The following is a 22,991-nucleotide window of genomic DNA, read 5'->3' as shown; positions in this document are numbered from 1 at the left end:
TTTTTGCATCTATGTTTATCAGTGATATTGGACTATAATGTTCTTTTTCTGTGTGTGGTATCTTTGTCTGATTTTGGTATCAGGATGATGCAGGCCTTGTAGAATGAGTTTGGAAGCATTCCTCCCACTGAAAATTTTTGGAATAGTTTGAGAAGGATAGGTGTTAATTCTTCTCTAAATGTTTGGTAGAATTCAACTGTGAAGCCATCTGGTCCTAGACTTTTGTTTCCTGGGAGGTTTTTTTTTTTTTCCCCCCACTGATTCAGTTTCATTACTGGTAATTGGTCTGTTCATATTTTCTATTTCTTCCTGGTTCAGTCTTGGGAGATTGTACATTTCTAAGAATTTGTCCATTTCTTCTAGGTCGTCCATTTTTTTTTGCACACAGTTGTTTGTAGTAGTCTCTTATGATCTTTTGTATATCTGTGGCATTGATTATAACTTCTTTTACATTTCTGATTTTATTGATTTGGGTCCTCTCTTTTTTTCTTGATGAGTCTGGCTAAAGGTTTATCAATTTTGTTTATCTTTTCAAAGAACCAGCTCTTAGTTTCATTAATCTTTCCTATTATTTTGTAGACTTGGTTTCATTTATTTCTGCTCTGATCTTTATTATTTCTTTCCTTCCACTAACTTTGGGTTTAGTTTATTCTTCTTTTCCTAGTTCCTTTAGGTGTAGGGTTAGGGTAAGATTTTTCTCATTTCCTGAGGTAAGCTTGTGTTGCTATAAACTTCCTGTTTAGAACTGCTTTTGCTGTGTCCCACAGATTTTGGATCATTATGTTTTTGATTTCATTTGTCTCCAGGTATTTTTTGATCCTCCTTGATTTCTTCAGTGATTCATTGGTTGTTTAGTAGCATATTGTTTAGCCCCCATGTGTTTGTGGGGTTTTTTTTTTTGCAGTTTTTTTCCTTGTAGTTTATTTCTAGTCTCACAGTATTGTGGTCAGAAAAGATGTTAGATATAATTTCAATTTTCTTAAATTTACCAAGGCTTATCTTGTGGCCTAGCATGTGATCTATCCTGGAGAATGTTCCATGTACACTTGAAAAGAATGTGTATTCTGCTGCTTTTGGATGGAGTGTTCTAAAAATATCAATTAAGTCTATCTGGTCTAATGTGTCATTTAAGTTCAGTGTTTCTGTATTGATTCTCTGGATGATCTATCCATTGATGTAAGTGGGGTGTTAAAGTTCCCTACTTTTATCGTGTTACTGTCAATTTTCCCTTTATGTCTGTTAATATTTGCTTCATGTGTTTAGGTGCTCTTACATTGGATTCATATATATTTACAATTGTTATATCTTCTTGGATTGATCCCTTGATCATTATGTAATGTCCTTCTTTGTCTCCTGTAACAGTCTTTACTTTAAAGTCTACAGCAAGTCCCCTACATGTGAATGAGTTCCATTCTGAGTGCATGTTCATAAGTCCAAGTTATTTGTAAGTCCAGTAAAGTTAGCCTAGGTAGCCAACTATTGTGAAATAGGCTATATAGTACTGTACTGTAATAGGTTTATAATACTTTTTACACAAATAATACATAAAAAACAAACACACACAAAAAAGAAAAATTTTTAATCTACAGTACAGTACCTTGAAATGTACAGTAGTACTGTGCAACAGCTGGCATACAGGGGCATGTTCATACCTTTGAAAGTTCACAACTTGAAAGTCCTTATGTAGGGGACATACTGTATTTTATCTGATATAAGTATTGCTACCCAGTTTTCTTTTGATTTCCATTTGCATGGAATACCTTTTTCCATCCCCTCACTTTCAGTATGCATCTCTAGATCTGAAGTGAATCTCTTATAGGCAGCATATATACAGGTCTTGCTTTTGTATCCATTCAGCCACTCTATATCTTTTGAATGGAGCATTTAGTCCATTTACATTTAAGGTAATGATTGATATGTATGCACTTATTGCCATTTTGTTAATTGTTTTGGGACTGTTTTTGTATGTTTTTTTTGTTCCTTCTTTTGTTCTCTTGTGATTTGATGACTATCTTAAGTGTTATGTTTGGATTCCTTTGTCTATTTTTGTGTGTAAAGCTACTATAGATTTTGGTTTGTGGTTACCATGAGGTTTATATATAGCAATCTCTTTACATATGTAATAGTTTTAAGTTGCTGATCTCTTAATTTCAAATGCATTTTAACAACCCTGCATTTGTACTCTCCTCCCCTCATGATTACTGTTTTTGATATCATATTTTACATCTAATTGTTTTGTGTATCCCTTAACTGCTTATTGTGGATATAGATGATTTTACTACTTTTGTCTTTTCACCTGCCTACTAGCTTTATAAGTGGTTGATCTTCTATCATTAATGTATGTTTGCCTTTATCAATGAGATTTTTCCTTTCATATTTTTTCATGTTTCTAGTTGTGGCCTTTTCTTTTCCCTCTTAGAGAAGGTCTTTTAACATTTCTTGTAAAGCTGGTTTGATATTGAACTCTTTTAGCATTTGCTTTTCTGTAAAACTTTTGATCCCTTCACCAAATCTGAATGAGAGCCTTGCTGGGTAGAGTATTCTTGGTTGTAGGCTTTCCCCTTTCATTACTTTAAATATATCATGACACTCCCTTCTGGCCTGCAGAATTTCTGCAGAAAAGTCAGCTGATAGCCTTATGGGAGTTCTCTTGTATGTTATTTGTTGCTTTTCCTTCATTGCTTTTAATATTCTCTTTATCTTTAATTTTTGCCATTTTAATTACAGTGGCTCTTTGGGTTAATTCTGTTTGGGACTCTCTGCCCTTTCTGGACTTGGATGTCTGTTTCTTTCCCAGGTTAGGGGAGTTTTCAGCTATTATGTTGTCAAATATGTTCTCAGCTCCTTTCTCTCTCTCTCTACTCCTTCTGGGACCCCTATTACATGAATATTAGTGCACTTGATGTTGTCCAGAGGTCTCTTAAACTGTCCTCATTTCTTTTCATTCTTTTTTTCTCTTCAGCATCAGTGATTTCCACTAGTCTGTCTTCCAGCTCACTGATCCATTCTTCTGTATCATTTAGTCTACTATTGATTCCTTCTAGTGCATTTTTCCTTTCAGTTATTATATTCTTTATCTGTTTGTTCTTTATATTTTTAAATTCTTTGTTAAAAATAAAGTCTAAGTTCTTGTTCTGTGCATCCATTCTTCTCCCAAGTTCTTTGATCATCTTTATGATCACTACCCTGAACTCCTCCTTGGGTAGACTGTGTATCTCTACTTCACTTATTCTTCTGAGCTTTTTTATCTTGTTTCTTAATCTGGAACATGGTCTTCTGTTGCCTCATTTTGCCTAGGTTGCTGGGTTTTTTTCTTTGTTTGTTTATTTTTATGTATCCAGTAGGTGGTTACTTTTCCTGACCTTGGAGAAGTGGCCTTTATGGGAGATATCCTGTGCATCCCAGCAGTGCGGTCCCCTCTGGTTACCCTATGAAGGCTGTGTGGGTCCTTCTGTTATGGCAGGCTGACTATGTGAGTGGTGTGGTAGGCTTGGTTGTCCAGCACTGCCTTGTGCAGAGGCTGCCAGCTGCTGGTTGGCGGGACCCGGTCCTGAGGTGGCAGATCGTGGAACCCTGTGTGTGTGTGGGGGTGGCACTAGAGCTGGCTCACTGGTGGGCAGAGTCAGAGTCCAGAATACTCTGGGGCTGTTGTCCGCCTACTGGTAGGTGAAGCCAGGTCCTGGGCTTAGTGCCAGCCTACTGGCAGGCAGAGCTGGATCCTGCAGTCTGATTGCAGGGCCCAGGGGTCCCAGAGCTTGTGTCAGATCACAGGTGGGTGGAGCTGGTTTCAGACACAGTTGGGTACAGGGTCTGAGGTATCCTGAAGCTTGTACTGACCTGCTTCAAGTGTGCAGTGCCAGGGTCCAGCCAGTCCCAGGTCAGGATTTGGCTTGCTTGTGGGTGGGTTGGGTCCTTAAGCTGTGAGATTGTAGTTTTCTTGTGTCTTGTGTCTGCCCCCTGGTGGGTGAGCCTGGTCCAGAGTCTAGAGCAGGCTCTCTGGAGGGCAGGGCCAGGGTCCAGGGAATTCTGGGGCTGGTGCCTGCCCACTGGTGGGTGGAGCTGTGTCCTGGGCCCTCTGGTGGGCAGGGTTGTGTCCAGAGGCAGCTGTGAGCTTGGGGGGTGGGTAGGTGGTGGGGTCTAAGGCAGGCTGTCTGCTGATGGGTGGGGCTGTGTCTCTGCCTAGTTAGTTGCTTGGCCTGAGGCATCCCAGCACTGGAGCCTATGGGCTGTTGGCCCAGAGCAGGCTGGGTCCTGGGGCTAACAAGCTAGAAGGAGGATTCCACAATGGCTCTTGCCAGCACCAGTATCCACGTGGTAGAAGGAGCTCTCCCAAATGGATGCCACCAGTTTCTATGTCCCCAGGGTGAGCTGTAGTTGCCTCCTGCCACTCCAGGAGACTCTCCAAGATCAGCAGGTTGGTCTGACCCAGGCGCCTGTCAAAATTACTGCTTCTGCTCTGGGTCCTGGAGTGTGAGATTTTATGTGCACCCCTTTAAGAGTGAAGACTCTATTTCCCCCAGCCCTCTAGGACTCCCAAAATTAAGCCTTGGGGCCCTTCAAAGCCAAATGCTCTGGGGCTCGTCTTCCTATTGCAGGACCCCTGGTCTGGGGAGCCCAATATGGGGCTCAGACCTCTCACTAGTCTGGGAGAACCTCTGCAATTATAATTATTCTCCATTTTGTGTGTTGCCTACCCCAGGATATGACACTTTATTGGGAGTCTGCCCCTCCTACCCTTCTTGTTGTGATTCTTCTTTATGTCTTTAGTTGTAGAAGATCTTTTCTGGTAGGTTCTGGTCTTTTTCATCGATGGTTGTTCTGCAGATAGTTGTGATTTTGGTGTGTCTGTGAGAGGAGGTGAGCTCAGGGTCTTTATTCCACCATCTAGGCCGATGTCCCAAGATTTTTCACTTTAAAACAGCTTTGAGGTATAAATGAAATACAACAAGCTGTACATATTTAAAGTGTACAGTTTTGATAAGTTTATATACTTATATCTGTGAAACATCACCAATCAAAATAATGAACATATGTATCACTCACAAAAGTTTCCTGATGTCCCTTTATAATCTCTCTCCATTCCCTAGGCAAACATTAATCTGTTTTCTGTCACTACAGATTAGCTTACCTTTTCTAGAATTCTGTATAAATGGAGTCTTATAGTATTTGCTTCATTCATTCATTTTGGTCTGGCTTCTTCTGCTCAGCATAATTATTTTGAGATCCATCCAAACTGTTGTGAATGGTTCATTGCCTGTTGTTGCTGAGTAGTAATTCCATTGTATGGATATACCACAGTTTGTTCACATGGATGTTGATGAACATCTGGGTAGCTTCTAGTTTTTCTCTATGAAAAGAAAGCTTCTATGAACATTTACACACAAGGCTTTGTATGGACATATGCTTTCATTGCTCTTGGGTAAATATATAGAAGTGGAACGTCTGAATCATAGGGTAGATGTAAGTTTAACTTTTAAAGACACTGCCAAATCATTTCCCCAAATGGTAATAACATTGACTTTCAAATATTAAGCCAAACTTGCATTCCTGAGAGAAAACATACTTGACTGATGTGCATTTTCCTTTTTATATATTGCTAAATTCAATTTGCTAAAGTTTTGTTTAGAAATTTTGCATCTATGTTAATGGGAGATATTTCATTTCTTGTAAAGTTTTTTGTCAGGTTTTGCTTCACAGTAATGCTTAGAATAAATTGGGAAGTAGTCCCTTCTCTTCAGTTTTTTGAGAGTTTATAGAATTGGTACTTAAATATTTGGTAGAACTCACCTTTGAAGCTATTTGGGCCTGGAGTTTTCTTTGTGGGAAGGTTTTTAACTACAAATTTAATTTCTTTAAGAAATATAGTGATGTTCAAATTATCTATTTATTAACTTTTTGAGATATAATTCACATATCATAAAATTCACTATTTAAGAATCCAGTGGTTTTTAGTACATTGTACAGCCTTGCCAATCATCATTACTATCTAATGCAAGAACTTTTTTTTTGTGGTACGTGGGCCTCTCACTGTTGTGGCCTCTCCCATTGTGGAGCACAGGCTCCAGATGCGTAGGCTCAGCGGCCATGGCTCACGGGACCAGCCGCTCTGTGGCATGTGGGATCTTCCCGGACCGGGGCATGAACTCGTGTCCCCTGCATCAGCAGGCGGACTCTCAACCACTGCGCCACCAGGGAAGCCCGCAAGAACTTTTTTATCACCCAAACATAAAACCTCATACTTATTGGAAGTCACAGTCTGTTTTTTCCCAACATCTAGCCCCCAGCACCAAATTTATTTTCTGTCTCTATGAATTTGCTTATTCTGTACATTTCATATAAAGGGAATTATACAATATGAGGCCTTTTGTGACTGGCTGCGTTTCACTTAGCATAATGGTTTCAAGATTCATCCATATTATAGACTATATCCTTTTTGTGACCTGAATAGCCAACACAACCTTGAAAAAGAACAATGTTGTCAGACTCACACTCCTGATTTCAAAACTTATACAAAACTTCAGTAATCAAGATAGTGTAGTACTGACATAAGGAGAGACATATGAAAGAAGTTGGACCTCTATCTCATACCTTATACAAAAATTAACTCAAAATGCATCAAAGTCCCAAATGTAAGAGCTAAAACTATAAAACTTTAAGGAATCATGGGTTAAATCTTCATGACCTTGGATTAGGTAATGGTTTCTTAGTTTTGACACCAAAGGCAATAGCAAGAAAGGAAAAAATATATAAACTGGATATCAAAATGAAACACATTTGTGCTTCAAAGGGTAACACCAAGAAAGTAAAAAGATAGCCCAAAGAATGGAAGAAAATTTTTTGCAAATCATTTATCTGATAAGGGACTTGTATCTACAATATATAAAGAACTTATACAATTCTATTGTAAAAAAACAATTAAAATGGGCAAAGGATATGAATAGACAGTCCCCCAAAGAAGCTGTACAAATGGCCAATAAACACATGAAAAGATGTTCAACATCATTAGCCATCAGGGAAATGGAAATCAAAACCACAGTGACATGCCACTTCACACCCATTAGGATAGCTAGGATAAAAACAAACAGAAAATCTCAAGGGTGAGTGAAAATTTGGAGAAATTGAGCCCTCATACATTGCTGTTGAGAATGTAAAATAGTACTGCCATTTTGGAAAACATCCTGGTATTTCCTCAAACAATATCATATTGTTTTTCACTAATTTTGTTTCACATATTTCACATATTGTTTTTCACTAATATTGTTTTTCAGTAATTCCACTCCTATGTCTACATCCAAGAGAAATGAAAACCACTGTAAACACAAAAACTTGTGCATGAATGTTCATAGCAGCATTATTCCTAATAGCCCCAAAGTGGAAACCCAAATATCCATCAGCTGGGGAATAGGTAAGCAAAATGTTGTATGTCCATACAATGGAATGTTATTTGGCAGTAAAAAGAAACGAAGTACTAAAACCTTCCACCACGTGGATGGACCTTGAAAACACTAAGTAAAAGAAGCCAGTCACAAAGGATCACATATTGCACGATTCTATTTATATGAAATGTCCAGAACAGGCAAATCTATAAGGAAAGAAAGTAGATTTCTTGGTTGCCTAGGATTGTGGGGATGGAGACTTTGTGGGATGCTGACTCAGGTGGGTGAGGTTTCTTTTTGGGGTAATGAGGGTGTTTTAAAATTGGTTCTGGGGATAGATGCATGACTCTGTGAATATACTAAAAGCCATTGGATTGTACACTTTAAATGGGTGAATTGTATGGTATGTTGAGAATATCTCAATAAAATTGTTTTAAAAAAGAGTTTAAAGGCAAATATAAACCAGTGTTCTACTGAAAGGGATACCCTAGCTGGTAGCCCTTTTCCAGCTGGCTGAATGCTGGGGCAGTGAGCTCTGGATCCCTTGGGGCGAGCCTGTGTTCCAAAGAAGCAGGTCCTGGGCTTCAGTAAGTTTCCAGTGGGGAGAGATGGAGGGAGAGGGTGTGTGGGAGTGCTGGAAGACAGCAGCAGGGACGTGGGAAGGTGGGACACATAGAAGAAGGGAGGGCCAAGGACACAGGGATCATCATATCCTGTCCTGGCTCCATCTCTGCCCACTGTGGGGCACAGGGAAGGTCACAGAACTGCTCTGTTCTCCACATGTCCTCATGAGAAAGCAGAAGCAAGTGCCCCCTGTTTCGTAACTCTTCCCTCATCTCATCATGGAAGGTAGCAGGGGAGTTCTCAAGTTCTGAAGCTGATCCCAGTTGCATCAGCTGCTCCTGGTCCCTGGAGGCAGGTCTGGTCCAGCTCTGCTGCTTATTAGCAGTGGGTCTTAGATGAGCCTCTCAACCCCAGGGGCTCCCTAGTCCTCAGCTGTCAAGTGAGAACAATAATTAATGTGACCTGCCTCCTTCAGAGGGTTGGTGTGAGGATCCAGAGTTATCATGGATGAGAAAGTAGCCCCAAGGTGCACTATTGTGAACTGCAGGAAAATTTTCAGGGTAGATATCATGATATTGGTCCCCCAACTACAGTAGCCATTGGCTGTTCACGCACTCTCACTAGCGTCTGACCCACCCAGCGTATGCGAATTGTTTGGGGTCAGGGTTGAGGGCAGCTGGTGAGCACAGAACAGAGCTCACACAAAAAGCCAAAGACAACCAGACTTACAAACTCAGTCCTCCCAGCTTCAGACTCCTCTGCATTCATCATGTGATCTATGGACAACCTCTTTCCACCATGGTGATTCCTCAGGCCTGGGAAGCCAGACCAGGCCGGTCATTCTGTGCTCCTGGGTTTGCTCTCCTACACAGAGAACTGTGACTCCAACTCCAAAATAAATGGGGTAGGGGTTTAAAATGGGAAAAATTCACCCCTAAGAAGATGAGTCCTGCATATCACAACTGCTTAACTGAGCTTACCATCAGGAGGATGCATGGTTTCTGCAGATGGTAGTAGTTCCGTGTAGAAGGTGCAACGATAAAATCTTCATGGCCGTACTCTAGAGGCCCCAACATCCTGGAAACCTGCTGTCCATGTCATCTGGGGACACAGGAGGGGCCAGCATGGCCCAGAAGGGTGACTAAGGAATGGCTTCACTTTTCCTGCTGCCAGGTGTGTGTTGGAGATCAGAGGGCAAACATGGTATCATGGACGAGAGAGAAGGAAGCAGGAATAAGTGTGGGGCAGCTCTGGGACAAGGGCCTGGCTCTCGGTTGCTGCTCTGCCCGTCTGGATGTGGAGTCACTGGCAGACACCTAAATGAACACCTCTGGAGAGGCCAGGCCCTGCTCTCCAGGCTTTGTAGGGTGATGTGTGCAGGGGTAGCCAGGATCCATCCTGATGGGTCATCACGGATGGCTGTTCTGATTGGTGGGTCCCAAACCTTAGAAATTATTAAGTATTTTGAATATCACTCTTAGCGTATAACCTCAGTACTAGAATCAGTCTTTGGCTAAATTGCCAAAGTGTCAAAATTAAAACAGGAGGCTCCCTATTCTGGTCCCCTTTTGGGTTAAACACACTTCCCCCAGCACACTGCTTCCTAATCCATCCATTTTGATAAGTTCATTCAAATAAAGGCTTTCTGACTTGTTCCCCCTCTTCTGCAGTCCTTCAGTGTGTATCTTAGAAGAGAAACTAAAACATGGTCAACTGCCTCAATAAAACTTACTGTTAGTGAAATTGAGCAGGACCCTGAGGGGTTCCTGGGCACAGAAGCCTGTGTACCCCATTTCTTGTTTGTAGGGAATAGGCTTCAGCCTCTGTGACTTTCCCTGAGTTCCAAAGGGCAGGTTCAAATGGTTGCTAATCAGGGAAGGGAGGGGATGCGGAGAGGAGGAGGGAGGAGCAGTCAAGAAGCAATAGTGCAGCCTTGGGGCAGGGTCCTGTTTCTGCCTCAAGGGATACACATAACAATACCTTTGAGCTCTTCTGCAGAACTAAAACTACCAACAAATGGAAGATGTTAATCACTTGATGAAGCATTCTTCATTCCAGAGAGAAGGTTATAGTCTGATAACCTGGAGAACCACAGAAGCTCATCAAGCTCATTCCAGATTAAAGGCATGCAGGCCCTGCACATAACCTGATCCTTATCAGCAACCTCACCCTTGAACAATTGCTATAAAACTCACCAAATCCCCCCAGGTTGGGACACACAGTTTTGAGGACATGACCCTGCTGTGTCCCCCTTTGCCTGGCAAAGCAATAAAGCTATTCTTTTCTACTTCACCCAAAACTCTGCCTCTGAGATTTGATTTGGCACCAGTGCACAGAGGCTGGGTTTAGACATCATTAGTGGTTGAATTTCAGGTATCAGAACTCCCTCCAATGGTGATTCATATAATCATAGTAAAAAAAAAAAAAAGCTAATATTTACCAAGGGCTCCCCAGATGGCTGACACACACATCACACACATCATCTCCTCCACTCCACACACAGCCCTTGAAGTAGAATCTATTACCATGAGAGGATGGAGCCAGCCAGAGGCAGGTTACATAACTTGCTCAGGGTCCCATGGTAGTAGTCAGTGTATGCCCACCCCACCTACGAGGAGGGTGGTCCTGCTTCCCAGGGGCATGGCACACCCAGAAGAGCCTGTCCCATGTTCCCATGGAGACAGCGGCCAAGGCAGGGCTGCCACTCTGGGTGAGGAGGTAAGATCTACACATGCAACACCATGGGCACCTCAAGGCAGAATACAGTCGAGGGTCAGCATGCACAGGCTCCTGGGCCAGATGCCACTGTGTTTGACTCTGCTCTCTTAGGGACCAAATAATCTCAGTTTACCACTTTTTGCAATAAACAACTTGTAAACTTACTCTTCCCACCCAGCAAACTTCCCCAACTTCCTACCTGAAAAGGTTACTGTGATAAAATTATGCATGTTCATGCTGTACTTTATCTGGAATTATAGAAAAATAAAAAGAAGAAAAAGTCATGTGTAGTGCAATCATTAGCATTTTGGAGTTTTTACTTCTAGTCTATTTTTTATATGTCATTCTTTTCTCCTTGTTTTAAACTTATGATCATACCAGCTATCCAATTCTGTATCTTGCTTTTTAAACCTAATCATTATTACATAAAGAGTGTCTATGTTATTGTAACCTCTTCAAAATCACCATTGAAAATGGTTGTATAACTTTCCATTTAGTGGATGAACATAGTTTATTTAGCCATGCCCTAACCTCCAACACAAATTTGTTAAGTTTAAATTTTCATGTATCATGTTTTCTCTAAGTAAAGAGGTAGTGTTTGCCAATATCTGAGTTCTGTGTATCTAGGAATCACAGCTGGTCATGCAGCTTGAACTGGGATTTTTTACTTTGGGATGAGTTTAAAATTGTACTGAGGTAGAATGAGTGGATTCTATAGACAATGTTCCTGAATCTCAGTAAGGCATTTAGCTAAATCTCATAGGACATCTTTGCAGACAATGAAGAAACATGGGTCAGACCACTGTATAATTATGTAAATTCACAACTGGTTGGACAACTAAACCCAAAGAATTCTGGCTTAGGGTGAGTGTCACCCTGGAGGGAGGTGTCTGGTGGCCATAAGATGAAGCCTTTCACCGAATCTCTTCACACATTTAAAAACTGGTGATATGGGTGAAGCCATAGAAGATAGGCTTGTGAATTGTGAAGCTGTATGGGATAAGATTATGTGATAGAACAAAGATCCAAAAAGATCTTGTCAGGTTGGAATATTTGCCTGAAGCCAAGAAGATGAAACTTGCCAGGGAGAAGGGTAAAGTCTTGTACTAGGACTAAAAATCAATGATATGAATGTGAAATAGGGAATACAAAACTTAATGGAAGTAAGTTGGGTACGATCTCAATATGAGCCAATGGAGTGACATGGTTGCCCCTCAAAATACCAGCAGCATGAGCAGTGAGTCATTTATGGAGCAGAGATGTCACCCTCCCTCTGGGGTCTAATAAGTAGGAGGAGGTCAGTGAAAGGACAGTCAGGATAGTGTGACCTCTGGAAACACTGTCATCTAAATAGTCAACAGGCAGTATGCTCAGTGGATAAAGCACGACCTGAAGCCACTATTAGGTGGCTATTCTATTGAGCTTTGAAATCCAACTCTGCCATTTACTAGCTGGGGAACCTTGGACAAGTTACTCTCTGTGCCTCAGTGTATTCATCTGTAAAATGGGAACAGCAGCACTTATTAATATTAATATTACATTGTTGTTATGAGGACTAAATAGGTCTACACCTGTCAAGCCCTTAGAACAGTACCTAAATATTATTGTGTAAAGACAAAGGAGTTCTAGGCTCCAGAGATTTAGAGGGATGTGGTAGATGACTTCAAATATTTGAAAACTGCCCTGAAGAAGAGAAATTATACTTTATCCTGGGAGGTTCTTGAGGATCATGCTTGATTCAGTGGAAAGGCATTTAGTCAGTAAGCATTTAATGAGCACATATATGTCAGACACTGTGCTTGTCGCTAGGAATACAGAGCTGAATGAGAGTCATACTCCTTCCTAAGGGCCCTACTATCTACTGGGGGAAGAGGCATAATCATAAACATATTAGATCATAAATAAATAATCACAATAGTGTGGGGATGACTGATGTGGAAAACCAGAGGAAGGTGTGATTAACTCTCCCCTGGGGAGCTGGTGAAGCTGTACAGAGGTAGGGCTTTTGAGTGGGGTCTGCAGGGATAAGCAGGAGTTTATGTGGGAGCAAAGGGAACAGTGTGTGGGACTAGAGCTGTCACCAAGGATGGCATTTTCCAGCGAATGGTGACAAGTCAGTGATATCACAGCACAAGATGAGTGGGGTGGCAGCAAATGAGGCTAGAGATAAGGATTGGTCTCTCCCAGCTCCCAGAAGTGTGGTACTGAATTAGAAGCTACCCATGACAGTAAGGATAAACAGAGCAATATGATACTCCCCTCGAGCCTTCTATTTCTATAGTACTGTCTTCTTAACAGGCTACCAAAGTAAAAGATGAAGAACAAAAACATATTTCAGGAGAAAATTTAAAAGGGTTTGATCCAGTTTTCTAATCTTTCTTCTTCAGTATAAACACAGGAATATCTGCCTATAGAATAAGACAGTGTCATGTTCCCGAGACATTTACAACCTTGGAGTTCCCAAGTAGAGAGACTGGAGCCAGGACTGGAGCAATTGGGATCCTTCCCACCAAGACTGAAGATGCTATCTGAAAGGAGTTTCCTTCCCAGCACACCTCCTAGGTATAAAGGAAGGAGGAGCACATTATTCAACACTTATCTCCTAGACTCTCCACTTAATTCCATTTAATAATATTCATTAAGCATGCTACAGGGAGGCAGAGATAAGTAAGTCATCAACACTTCCTCCAAGGTGCTTACAAGCTAGCATTAAAAGATGTTCAACCACACAGAGCATTGCATCATTAAATGTTGGCACTGGCCATTTCTGATCATGATGGAGTAACAAGTACTGGATTTTCCCTCCTGTTGAAAGCAACTATAAAACTAAACAAACATACATAGCCGCTTTCAGTCATTGGGCAATAGGCTGTGCAGGATCCCTGAGAGAAGGGAAGCAAACACATAAGGTGAGCTTCATCTTCACCCTGGCACTCTGCCTGAGTAGATTTCCCAGCCATAGCACAGGGAGGTGGAACAAAGCAGAATATGTTTGTCCTACTGAGTTAAGGAGGTAGAGTCCAGGGCTGCAGAAGCACTGGAGCCGGTGGGGCAGGATACTGGAGAAGAAGCTTCATAGGGTAGGGGCCCAGAAGTTTGTAGGGGGTTCCCCCACAGATCTCTGGCTGAGGGCTGGTCTGCATATGCTGAGGGCTGGTCTGCATATACACAGGGTGAGGTCTAACAGAGAGTAGTTACTTTGGTACTAATAGCAGAACAGGGATAGTAGAGGTTGCAGAAACATTGGATACATAGGAGTTTCAGTCCAGCCAGAAGGGAAATGCCTTGTTAACATTCTAGGCATTCAAGCGAGACAACAGAAAGGTCATACCATAGGAGTAAAGATCATGCTCTGGAGTAAAATCTACTCTAGGCCTGCATAAAACCAAGCCTTAACAGGATCAAGGATTCCATAATTTACCATCAGTAAATTAACTCCCTGTCAGAACAAAATTCAACACTCATTAAAGGAAGACAATATCATTCAAGTTTCTTTCAGAGTATCAACCATAATATCCACAAACACCCCAAAATTACTAGAAATGTGGAGGAACAGGAAAAGTGACCCAAATTCAAGAGAAAAAAGTAAATAGGAAACAGATCCTGAGATGTCCCAGAGGTTCAAATTAGCAAGAATTTAAAGCAGTTATTATAAATATGTTCAAGGACTTAAAGAAAAATATGGTCTCAATGAGTGAAAAGATGGGGAATCTCAGCACACAAGTGGAAACTTATAAAAAAGAACCAAATAGAAATTCTAGAAAGTACAGTATCCAAAATGAAAAATTCACCAAATGAGCTTAACAGCAAATTAAAGATGGCAGAAGAAAGGGTCAATGAATTTGAAGACAGACCATAGAAATTACCCATTCTGAAAAAAAGAGAGAAAAAAGATTGGACAATCTTTTGGGATGATACCAAGCTGAGTAACATAGTAATCAGAGCCCAGAAGGAGAAGAGAAAGTGGGGCAGAAAAACTAATTGTTGAAAATGTTCCAAATATGGTGGGGAAAAAATCAATTTGCGGATTCAAGAAGCTCAATGAATTAACTAAATAGGATAAGTACAAAGAAAACCACACTTGTGCACATCACAGTCAAGCTGTTGAAAGGTAAAGATCAAGAAAAAATGTTGAAAGCAGTCAGAGAAAGAAAGACATTACATACAGAGGAACAATGATATGAATGAAGACCTTCTTCTGAGAAACAATAAGGATAGGAATAAAGCAATGACATTTTTTAAGTACTGAAAGAGAAAAATACCATAGGTTCAGAGTTTTATATCCCGGGAAAACAAACTTTTAAAATGAGAGTAAAATAAAGACACTTTCTAGATAAACAAAGAATTTGTCCCCAGCAAGCCTGTACTGCATGAAATACTAGCTCCTCTTTAGCAATCCTAGCAGGAAGGCTGACTTGCTGCTTCTTGAATTCTTCTGGAGCTTTGGAGCTTGCCATAGGAGGTGGCAGCTTTAATTGTGAGTAGGTGAGTGAGTATGCTTGTGTTGACAGTAAGGAGGGAGCTAGTGATCTCTTTGCACTATTTAATCCACCATTCACCCCCAGTGGAGAACCAGACCCACAGGCACATGGGAAGGGTGAGCTTTGACATGAAGAGGAAGGCAGCAAAGCATGGCTGGTATGCACTGGTACGGCTAGGCCCACTGTTAGAACAATGAAATACCTGCACACTGGTTGGGAAATAGCTACTGCTGAAGCCCCTGGTTCCCTCGCTCATCACCTTTGCCTCATTCCCAGATACTCCCAGACCTCCCAAGATCCAGCAATAAAGGGTCAATTTCTGGCAAGCAGAGCACCTCCAGAACCCTGCCTTAGGACTCTGCCAGCTTCCTTTCTAATTGATTGGTGCCTGAACCATGCCAGTTATTAATGCTTTATAATATCACCCCTGGAGCTAAGTGGGGTTCCTTTCCAGGAAGGGAGGCCTGGGCGTAGCGTTCTGGGAGTGGGTAGACCAGGAGGCCCAGGGACAGAACGAAGACCCTGCTCCTGGGGGCGGGGTTGCAGTGGGAACTAGGGGGCTGCACTGAAAGCCAACAAAATTGGCTTTTCCAAGTCGGCTTAAGTGTTCAGGGACACTTGGCTCTCTAGCACAACCTCTGCTCTAATCCCCTAGGTCATATTTTTCCCTTTTAAAAAGGGATATTTCATAGCCTTTTAAATAAATCTTTTCAGCTCCACTGATTTGGAATAATATGCTTAGTGGCTTAAGAACTTCTAGTTGGGCCCTCAGCAAGTTGTCCTTCAATGAGCCCATTTTGTCATGAACCCTGGCTCTCGAGAGTGGCTAGGCCTCTCCCAATGCCAGCACTGTGGACCCCAGTCCTGTTCTGGGATCTCAGGCAAGCCCTTCCTCCCTTCCAGCACCTAGGGACCTGCATCTTCAAGGTAGAGACCATGCAAAATACAGGCACACAGAACAACAAATGAACATTCTCTTGATCAGCTGCAAAGACTCTATTTCAGCCAGAGAAATGGGCATTCCTCTTCCTAGGTTCAGTTTCAAGGGAATCCGTGCTCTAGGGGAGCTTTCTGTGTGTCTGCCCAGGCAGACAGAGGGAGATAGACAAGAAGCCATCAAAGGAAGGCAGAGTGGCCAGGGGGAGGTGGGGCTGATCAACACAATTTAACCAGCATAAACACAGCTGATCAAAGCTCTGTGCAAAGCCTTTGGAAGCTGGCTGATATATACTCCATCATGTACCTCTTTGCCTCCTTTGGGACCTTGAACCACAAGTCTTACCCAACTGCAGTAATTTGCTGAGCCCTCAATCAAACACTCAATCTCTCTGAACTGTGAAAGCAAGGTCTAGTGAAGTAGTTACACCAGGATGAAAAGCATGTTTTCTAAAATCATTGTTCGTATCACCTAACTCTTGTTAAAGTAAAACCTAAACAGAACGAACACTCCTTTTGATGGAGTTCCCTGGTCTGTACAGCTTTCTGCCAAGCTCAAGGGATGGTGGACCAGGCAGTTTCCAAGTGATGCGACCGAGGCCCTAAAAGCCATGCTGCCTAAAACAATCTTCACAATTCCTTGTCACAGTGCCTTATATCCCCCCCCATTAACTATCCTTTTTGGTTAAGGTACCTACTTCAAACACACCTGTGTTACCTGGGATGAGTTCCTAGCCTTCTTCCTTGTGCTCAAGTTTGAGAACCTTGGCCGCAAGCAGCAGCAGACACACCAGGGGCGTCTGCTTTCTGTCCACAGACAAGCTACTCCACATCTTCAGGTCAGTGATGCTTAGAAGTTCACAAGCCTCAGAATCACCTGGAGGCTAAAGCACAGCTTGCTGGGCCCCAAACTTGGTTTCCGATTCAGTAGGTCTGAGGTGGGACCTCAGAATTTGCATCTCTAACAAGTTCCCAGGTAAAGCTGGTGCTGCTGGTCCAGGACCACACTTTGAGGACCACCGTACTAGTTGATTTCTAAGGAATCTTCGTGAAACGGAGGCAGAGTGTGAGAACATTCTGATCATGAACCATGGGGTAAGAAGACAGGGTTCTGAAGTAGAAAGGGGTCAGGGCTCAAAGGCAGGCCAGCCTAGCAGAAAACTTAGACTTGCTCAAATGATCCACAAAAAACATATTTTATGGACCTCTTACTCTTGCTTTCTTTCCTTCGCTTGCTTTTCTGCTTACTGCCCCCAGGAAAGGCAAGTCCGCTGGCAGCCCCAGCAAGGACAAAATGTGGTTCCCTCTCCCAGGCCCCTTCCTGAAGGGACGCGTTCACACAGCTGATCAGGCTGTCAACATGCTGCTCAGCCCCCTGCACCCTCTTCTGGGGGGTCCTGACATGTCTTAGAATTTACACAGGACTTTGTGAAGTCTTAAACTACATTGTTTTTCTCTTTTGAGATCATCTCCTTCCTAATAGGATAAATTCAGTGGAAAACATGCTCTGATCCTTCAGCTGCCTCTTCTTGACACAAACACAAGGAGCTAATTAGCAGGCCTGCCCAGGAGGCAGGTAGAAAGGGGTTCATGACAGGGCCACAGGCTGGGCAGCCACCATCAGGTAGGACCTCATGACTCACCCTTTGGCCATCACGTCAGGAGTTGGGTCCATATGTCAGTGGAGGGGAAACTGACATGTGGGTGTCTGCCTGGTGTTACCATGGCATCTACTGGGCAAGTAAGTTCTGTTCATGATTTAGCCCCCTGTATATCTGAAAGCCCTTGACACTTTCATTTGACTCTAACAAGAATCCGGCGAGGGCCTCCCTGGTGGCGCAAGTGGTTGAGAGTCCGCCTGCCGATGCAGGGGATACGGGTTCGTGCCCTGGTCTGGGAGGATCCCATATGCCGCGGAGCGGCTGGGCCCGTGAGCCATGGCCGCTGAGCCTGTGCGTCCGGAGCCTGCGCGTCCGGAGCCTGTGCTCCGCGACGGGGGAGGCCACAACAGTGAGAGGCCCGCATACCGCAAAAAAAAAAAGAATCCGGCGAAATAAGCAGAATGGAACCGATGACCCCATTTGGCAGATAAGACAATTGAGAAGGAGCTCAGAGGAAACTGGACATTGTACTCCTGGCTCAGCCACTCCTCGTGTGGTCTTGAGCAAGTAAGTCTCTTCCCCTTCCTAGGCTTCAGTTTTACCATCTGTGAAATGGAAGGAATGGACAAGGTGATTGGGAGGTCTCCTTATAGATCTCTTATTCTGGGAGTAAGCTATACAAGGAAAAGGACTTGCCTAAGGTCATGCAATTAATGACCCAGAGAAACCAGGGACCTCTATACCGTGTCTGTTGAGTGAGAGCCATCAGAGCACCCCCATCGCCACCCACTGCCATCTTCCTGACAGTGTGGGCCAACCGGGGCCTCCAGTTGCCCTCTGCCTTGCAAAGACCAACACCCCTGGGGTGGTGTGGTAGGGGAACACGTGCTCAGGATGCTCCCCGACTGTGACTTAAAGCCCCAGTGCTGCCAGCTGCTCATCAGAGAAGGCCATGTCCTCTGGCACCTCGTTTACCAGACAAACACAATGGACACCTACCCTGTGCCAGGCCCTGTGCTAGACGAGGGGAGGTGGAAGGGAAGGAGGCTTGCTGTCCACCCGTGAGAAAGTCACAATGAGGAGAGTGAACACCGGCTGCTGCATCCGAGTCCAGCCCCCCGTCGGATCACAAAGCCCGTCCCTGGCAAGGGGCTGTGGCCCACGCAAAGGCACTAGCTGCAGCCCAGGTGAGCACAAGCCTCTTCAAGGCAAGCACAGTATCCATGAAACTTTAGGAGGGGTCAGTTTAGAGCCGTTCACATGTAGGCATTGTCCTCCAGACACACCAGGGAAAGCAGATGCACACGTCTGACCCCCACCAATTCATTGGCTGGAAGAATGCCGTGCCCTCTCTCTGTGAGGGTCAAACCTCCCAAGCACATGGAATCAATGAGCCCAACTAGCTTCCTATCTGAAATGTGCTGGCCAATGACAATTCTTCCATTAGTTCAAGACAATCAACACAATAAACTGGGCCATGTCTCAGGCACAGGATTAGACTCCCTGGAGGAACCCAAGATGAACATGACACGGCCATCCGGAACGAAGGAGCTCTCAGCCTAGGAGAGCGCGGAAGATGCAGACACACACACAGGAAAACAGAGCAGAGAATGGTGGGCGCTAGAAGATCCAGGTTAGGGGGTGGGGAATCCAAAGGAGAGAATGACTCGTTCCAACTGGAGACCCAGAAAGCCTTCGTGAAGGAGAGAGCACACAGGAAGGTCATCCGTCAAGAAACAAGAAGGCCACGTTCTCGTGTCCCTTCTGCCACAGTCAGCCAAGTAATCGTGAGAAAGCCAGTTCTCTCCATTTTAAAATGGACCATTTGCCCGAAGTGCCTCACGGCATGTTGAGAATTAAATGAGAACTGATTTAAATGCACATCAGATAAATAAAGGCACCAAATATAAAGCTTTCATCATCCCTCGGGGCAGAGCAGGGAGGAAGCTAAAAGCAGAAAGTATATGGGGGAGGAAGCAGGTGGGGGCACGGGACACCTGCCAAACGCAGGGCTGATGGGAACACCTACTGGGCTCGTAGCTGGCTCCAGTGATTTCTTTTTTAACCTCCCACGGCTAATTTTACTGAAGAGAGCACACGAAGAGAAAGTCAGAGCATCTAAATTCCTCTGCATCAGGAAAATGGAAGCTCCAACTGGAGAGGTGGCTCCCCACCCCTGAGTGACAGGAGCACAGCCACCTGCGGTGGTCCGTGAACCTGGGGCTCCTCCCGGGCTCCCAGCATAGGGCCCGGGCCCTGTGTACTCAGTAAACACTCATTAGATGAAGGGATGGGGTCCTTACTACTTTCCAAGGGGCTTTTGCTTTCATGTTCCATTTTGATTCACAACCACAGGCCAGCGGGGCAGGCAGGGAGCATATTAGCATCCTCGTCAAAGATGGGGAAACGCAGGCTCGCAGAGGGTGACTGTCCACGTCGCAGTCAGCGCCGTCAGAAGGGAGCCTGGGACTCTTCCTCCTCAGACAGTATCACCTCCTCAGACAACCACACACCTCCTAAGAATTGCTGCCACAGCCAGTCTTTGCCCCAGTGACCATCTTCCCTGATTTTCCCAAAAGCTTACCACGTGCTGTTCTGCGCACGTTCCCTGTAATACTTCACTTAATCAGACCCTTTCATCGAGGAAGGTCCTATTATGACTCCCAAATGTACCAGTTTATTCCAATTCAGAAGGTGGTTTTGTGCATCCCAGAAATAAGAGTGTCATGGATTCTCTGGTCCTTTTACCAAATAAGAACTGATTTGGGTTAAAACCGTTGGTTCAGTTATTTGGGGTCATTGCTCCTCAGAAGAAAGAGACATAGCACAGGGAGTTAGGAAGACAGACGGGCATGATTTTTTTTTTTTTTTTTTTTTTTTTTTACCATGGACATTCCTTCCTACAGAGTCGGCTGTCAGTTTTGACAGATGGCCTGGCTGCAGGAGGGGGCACAGAGGACAAGCTCACGGTTAAGGCAGCACCAGAGAACTAGAGCCAGCTGGGCTGATTCGAGGTCTGAAATCTGGGCTGGACCCTAAGTTCCAGCCAGTCAGGGTGGGACAGGGAGCCCTGCTCCGCCCACCCCCACCCCGCTGCAGCTGTACCAGGCAGGTCAGCACGTTTCTTGGTGTCCGTGACCTTCTGGCTGCAGGCAAATAGGGTGGCGAGGGAGAGCAGAGGAATGGGGCCTCAGAGAGAAAGCTGAAACATGTTCAAGGTCAGAGTTACCCTCCCCTCTCATCACCCGCCCCAGCCCCTTGGCTGATAACAGTTTATGGTGCACCTACTTCCTGAGGGATGTATTCATTCTAGTAAAAATTCATGATACAAAAGTTTTGGCAGGAGGCTAGAAATCACAGCCACTCCACAGCTCTGTTGAGGGGTGCCTGGCTGAGGTGCTCAGAGACTCCCCTAAAGTGGCAGGAACTGAGGTAAGGGGAATCGAATTTCAGAGGACTCCCAGTTCCTGAAGGGCACAGTGGATTAGGTAGGAAGAGGTCTGGGGCCTTGAGAACAAGGGTCAGTGTGGCCGGGTCAGCTCTGATCTCTGCTGCTTCTGGAGCATTTAGCCGCCCACCCCGTGGGGGGTCAGCACCATCCAGACACCCGTGGCTTTAGCGTCACACTAGGGGACTAGTACATCACGGGGCCTGGGAGAGCCGAGCCATTAGCTGGTTAATGTACACCGAGAGTTAGTTTATCAGATTCACCGTTTATGCCTCCGTCCACGGACAGAGAGAATGGAACACAGAGTGAGGCAGCTTTGATGGGAGGAGGAGGTGAGATGAACCAGAGAAAAAGACTGCAGTGGTGGGAAGCCTTCCAGGGAGTCCTGAGCAGAAAGTAGGCAGGGTAGGTGGTTAGGTGGATGGCAGGAATAAGAGGGGGCTAGAGGCAAATTCACCAACTGCACAACGTTTTTTTTTTGGCTGCGCCGCATGCCTTACAGGATCCCAGTTCCCCAGCCAGGGACTGAACCCGAGCCACAGCAGTGAAAGCCTGGAATCCTAACCACTAAACCACCAAGGAGCTCCCCAGCAGCACAATTTTAAAGCCATAGAGTTTAGAGCTGTATCACCTAATCCAACCCCTCTTGTACGGCCTTGAGTCATTGGTCACAGCCATGACTAATGGCCAGAACCATTAGAACAGACTAAGAACCAGAACTTCCCTGCTCCCCCAGCAACAACTTTTCAGCCCCGTGATCCTTCTAGCACCCTCCAGCCTCCTCCAAATACTGACCCCAGTCCTCTGATTCCACTGGAGCTAGGAATACCCTCTTGAACACTGAGCATTCTTGAGGATTCCATGAACCACCCATATCAGTCATTCTGGCCAGACATACCTTGTGTGAATAGTGCTGATCAACAATCCTCGCCAACCCGAAATCCCCAATCTTGAGCACGAGGTCCTCCGTGCTGATGAAGATGTTGGCGGGCTTCAGGTCCCTGTGCAGCACGTTGGCGGAGTGGATGTACTTGAGCCCTCGGAGCAGCTGGTACATGAAGAGCTTGGCATGCTCCTCCGTCAGCGTGCCCTGCTCCAGCAGGCGTGCCAGGTCGGTTTCCATGTACTCCTGGACGATGTAGGCCACGCTGGACTTGAACAGCTCGCCCTGCAGGTCGGCACCCTTGGACCCCAACACCTCATACACCTTCACGATGTTGTCGTGGTCCAGGCGGCGGATGATCTTGATCTCCCGGAGTGCATGCTTCATGCTGCGGGTGTCGCTCAGGGTGATCTTCTTCACGGCCACCTTCCGGCGGGCCCTGCTGTCCACGGCTGACAGCACCAGCCCGTTGACGCCGAAACCCAGGGGTTGGAAGTCAACGAAGCGCCCGCCAAGGTCATACCCGTAGACGCTGGCGATGCAGTCGCCCTTCTCAGCCATCGTTGGCTCAGTGGTCAGGGGCTGCCCGTGGGACGAAGGGGCGGTCAGGCAAGGCCAAGTCCCAGCTCATGGCTTCCCCAGCACACCTCATTCTGTCAAGTCCCAAGGCTGAGGGACGCTTTTCCTCTGGGTGATGTCACTGCCACCAGATCCCTGGAGACAAGAGTGGCATGTGTCCATACTCGCTGAGCTGCAGAAGTTGGAGGCTCAGACTGTTTCCTTAACCTCTACTGGGAAGTCTGTCCACCAACTCCTATGTATCCTGAGCCTCCCTGGAAGCTTAGAATGGCTCATGATTCTTTCAAATATAGCATCTTGGAAAGACAAACCAGTCTCATTATCTATGTGAATGTAAAGCTTTCTATCATGATGGACCACAAAGTAGAGATGCAGAAACTCTCCCCTTTAAATCTTTTGTTGAAA

At 44.8% G+C, this 22,991-nt stretch overlaps 1 protein-coding gene across 1 annotated transcript in view; it reads right to left on the bottom strand.

Moving 5' to 3' along the window:
- Positions 1-22,568, bottom strand: part of MAPK4 (mitogen-activated protein kinase 4) — a 74,867-nt gene extending 52,299 nt beyond the window's left edge. The window contains exon 1 of the mRNA XM_060119301.1: positions 22,023-22,568. Coding sequence (XP_059975284.1) covers positions 22,023-22,568 — 546 coding nt within the window. The remainder of the gene's footprint in view (positions 1-22,022) is intronic.
- Between the last annotated feature and the right edge of the window lie 423 nt (positions 22,569-22,991).

This window comes from Mesoplodon densirostris, chromosome 15, assembly GCF_025265405.1.
Source record: "Mesoplodon densirostris isolate mMesDen1 chromosome 15, mMesDen1 primary haplotype, whole genome shotgun sequence".
NCBI classification, from domain to species: domain Eukaryota; kingdom Metazoa; phylum Chordata; class Mammalia; order Artiodactyla; family Ziphiidae; genus Mesoplodon; species Mesoplodon densirostris.
This window is presented reverse-complemented; position numbering and strand designations above follow the sequence as displayed.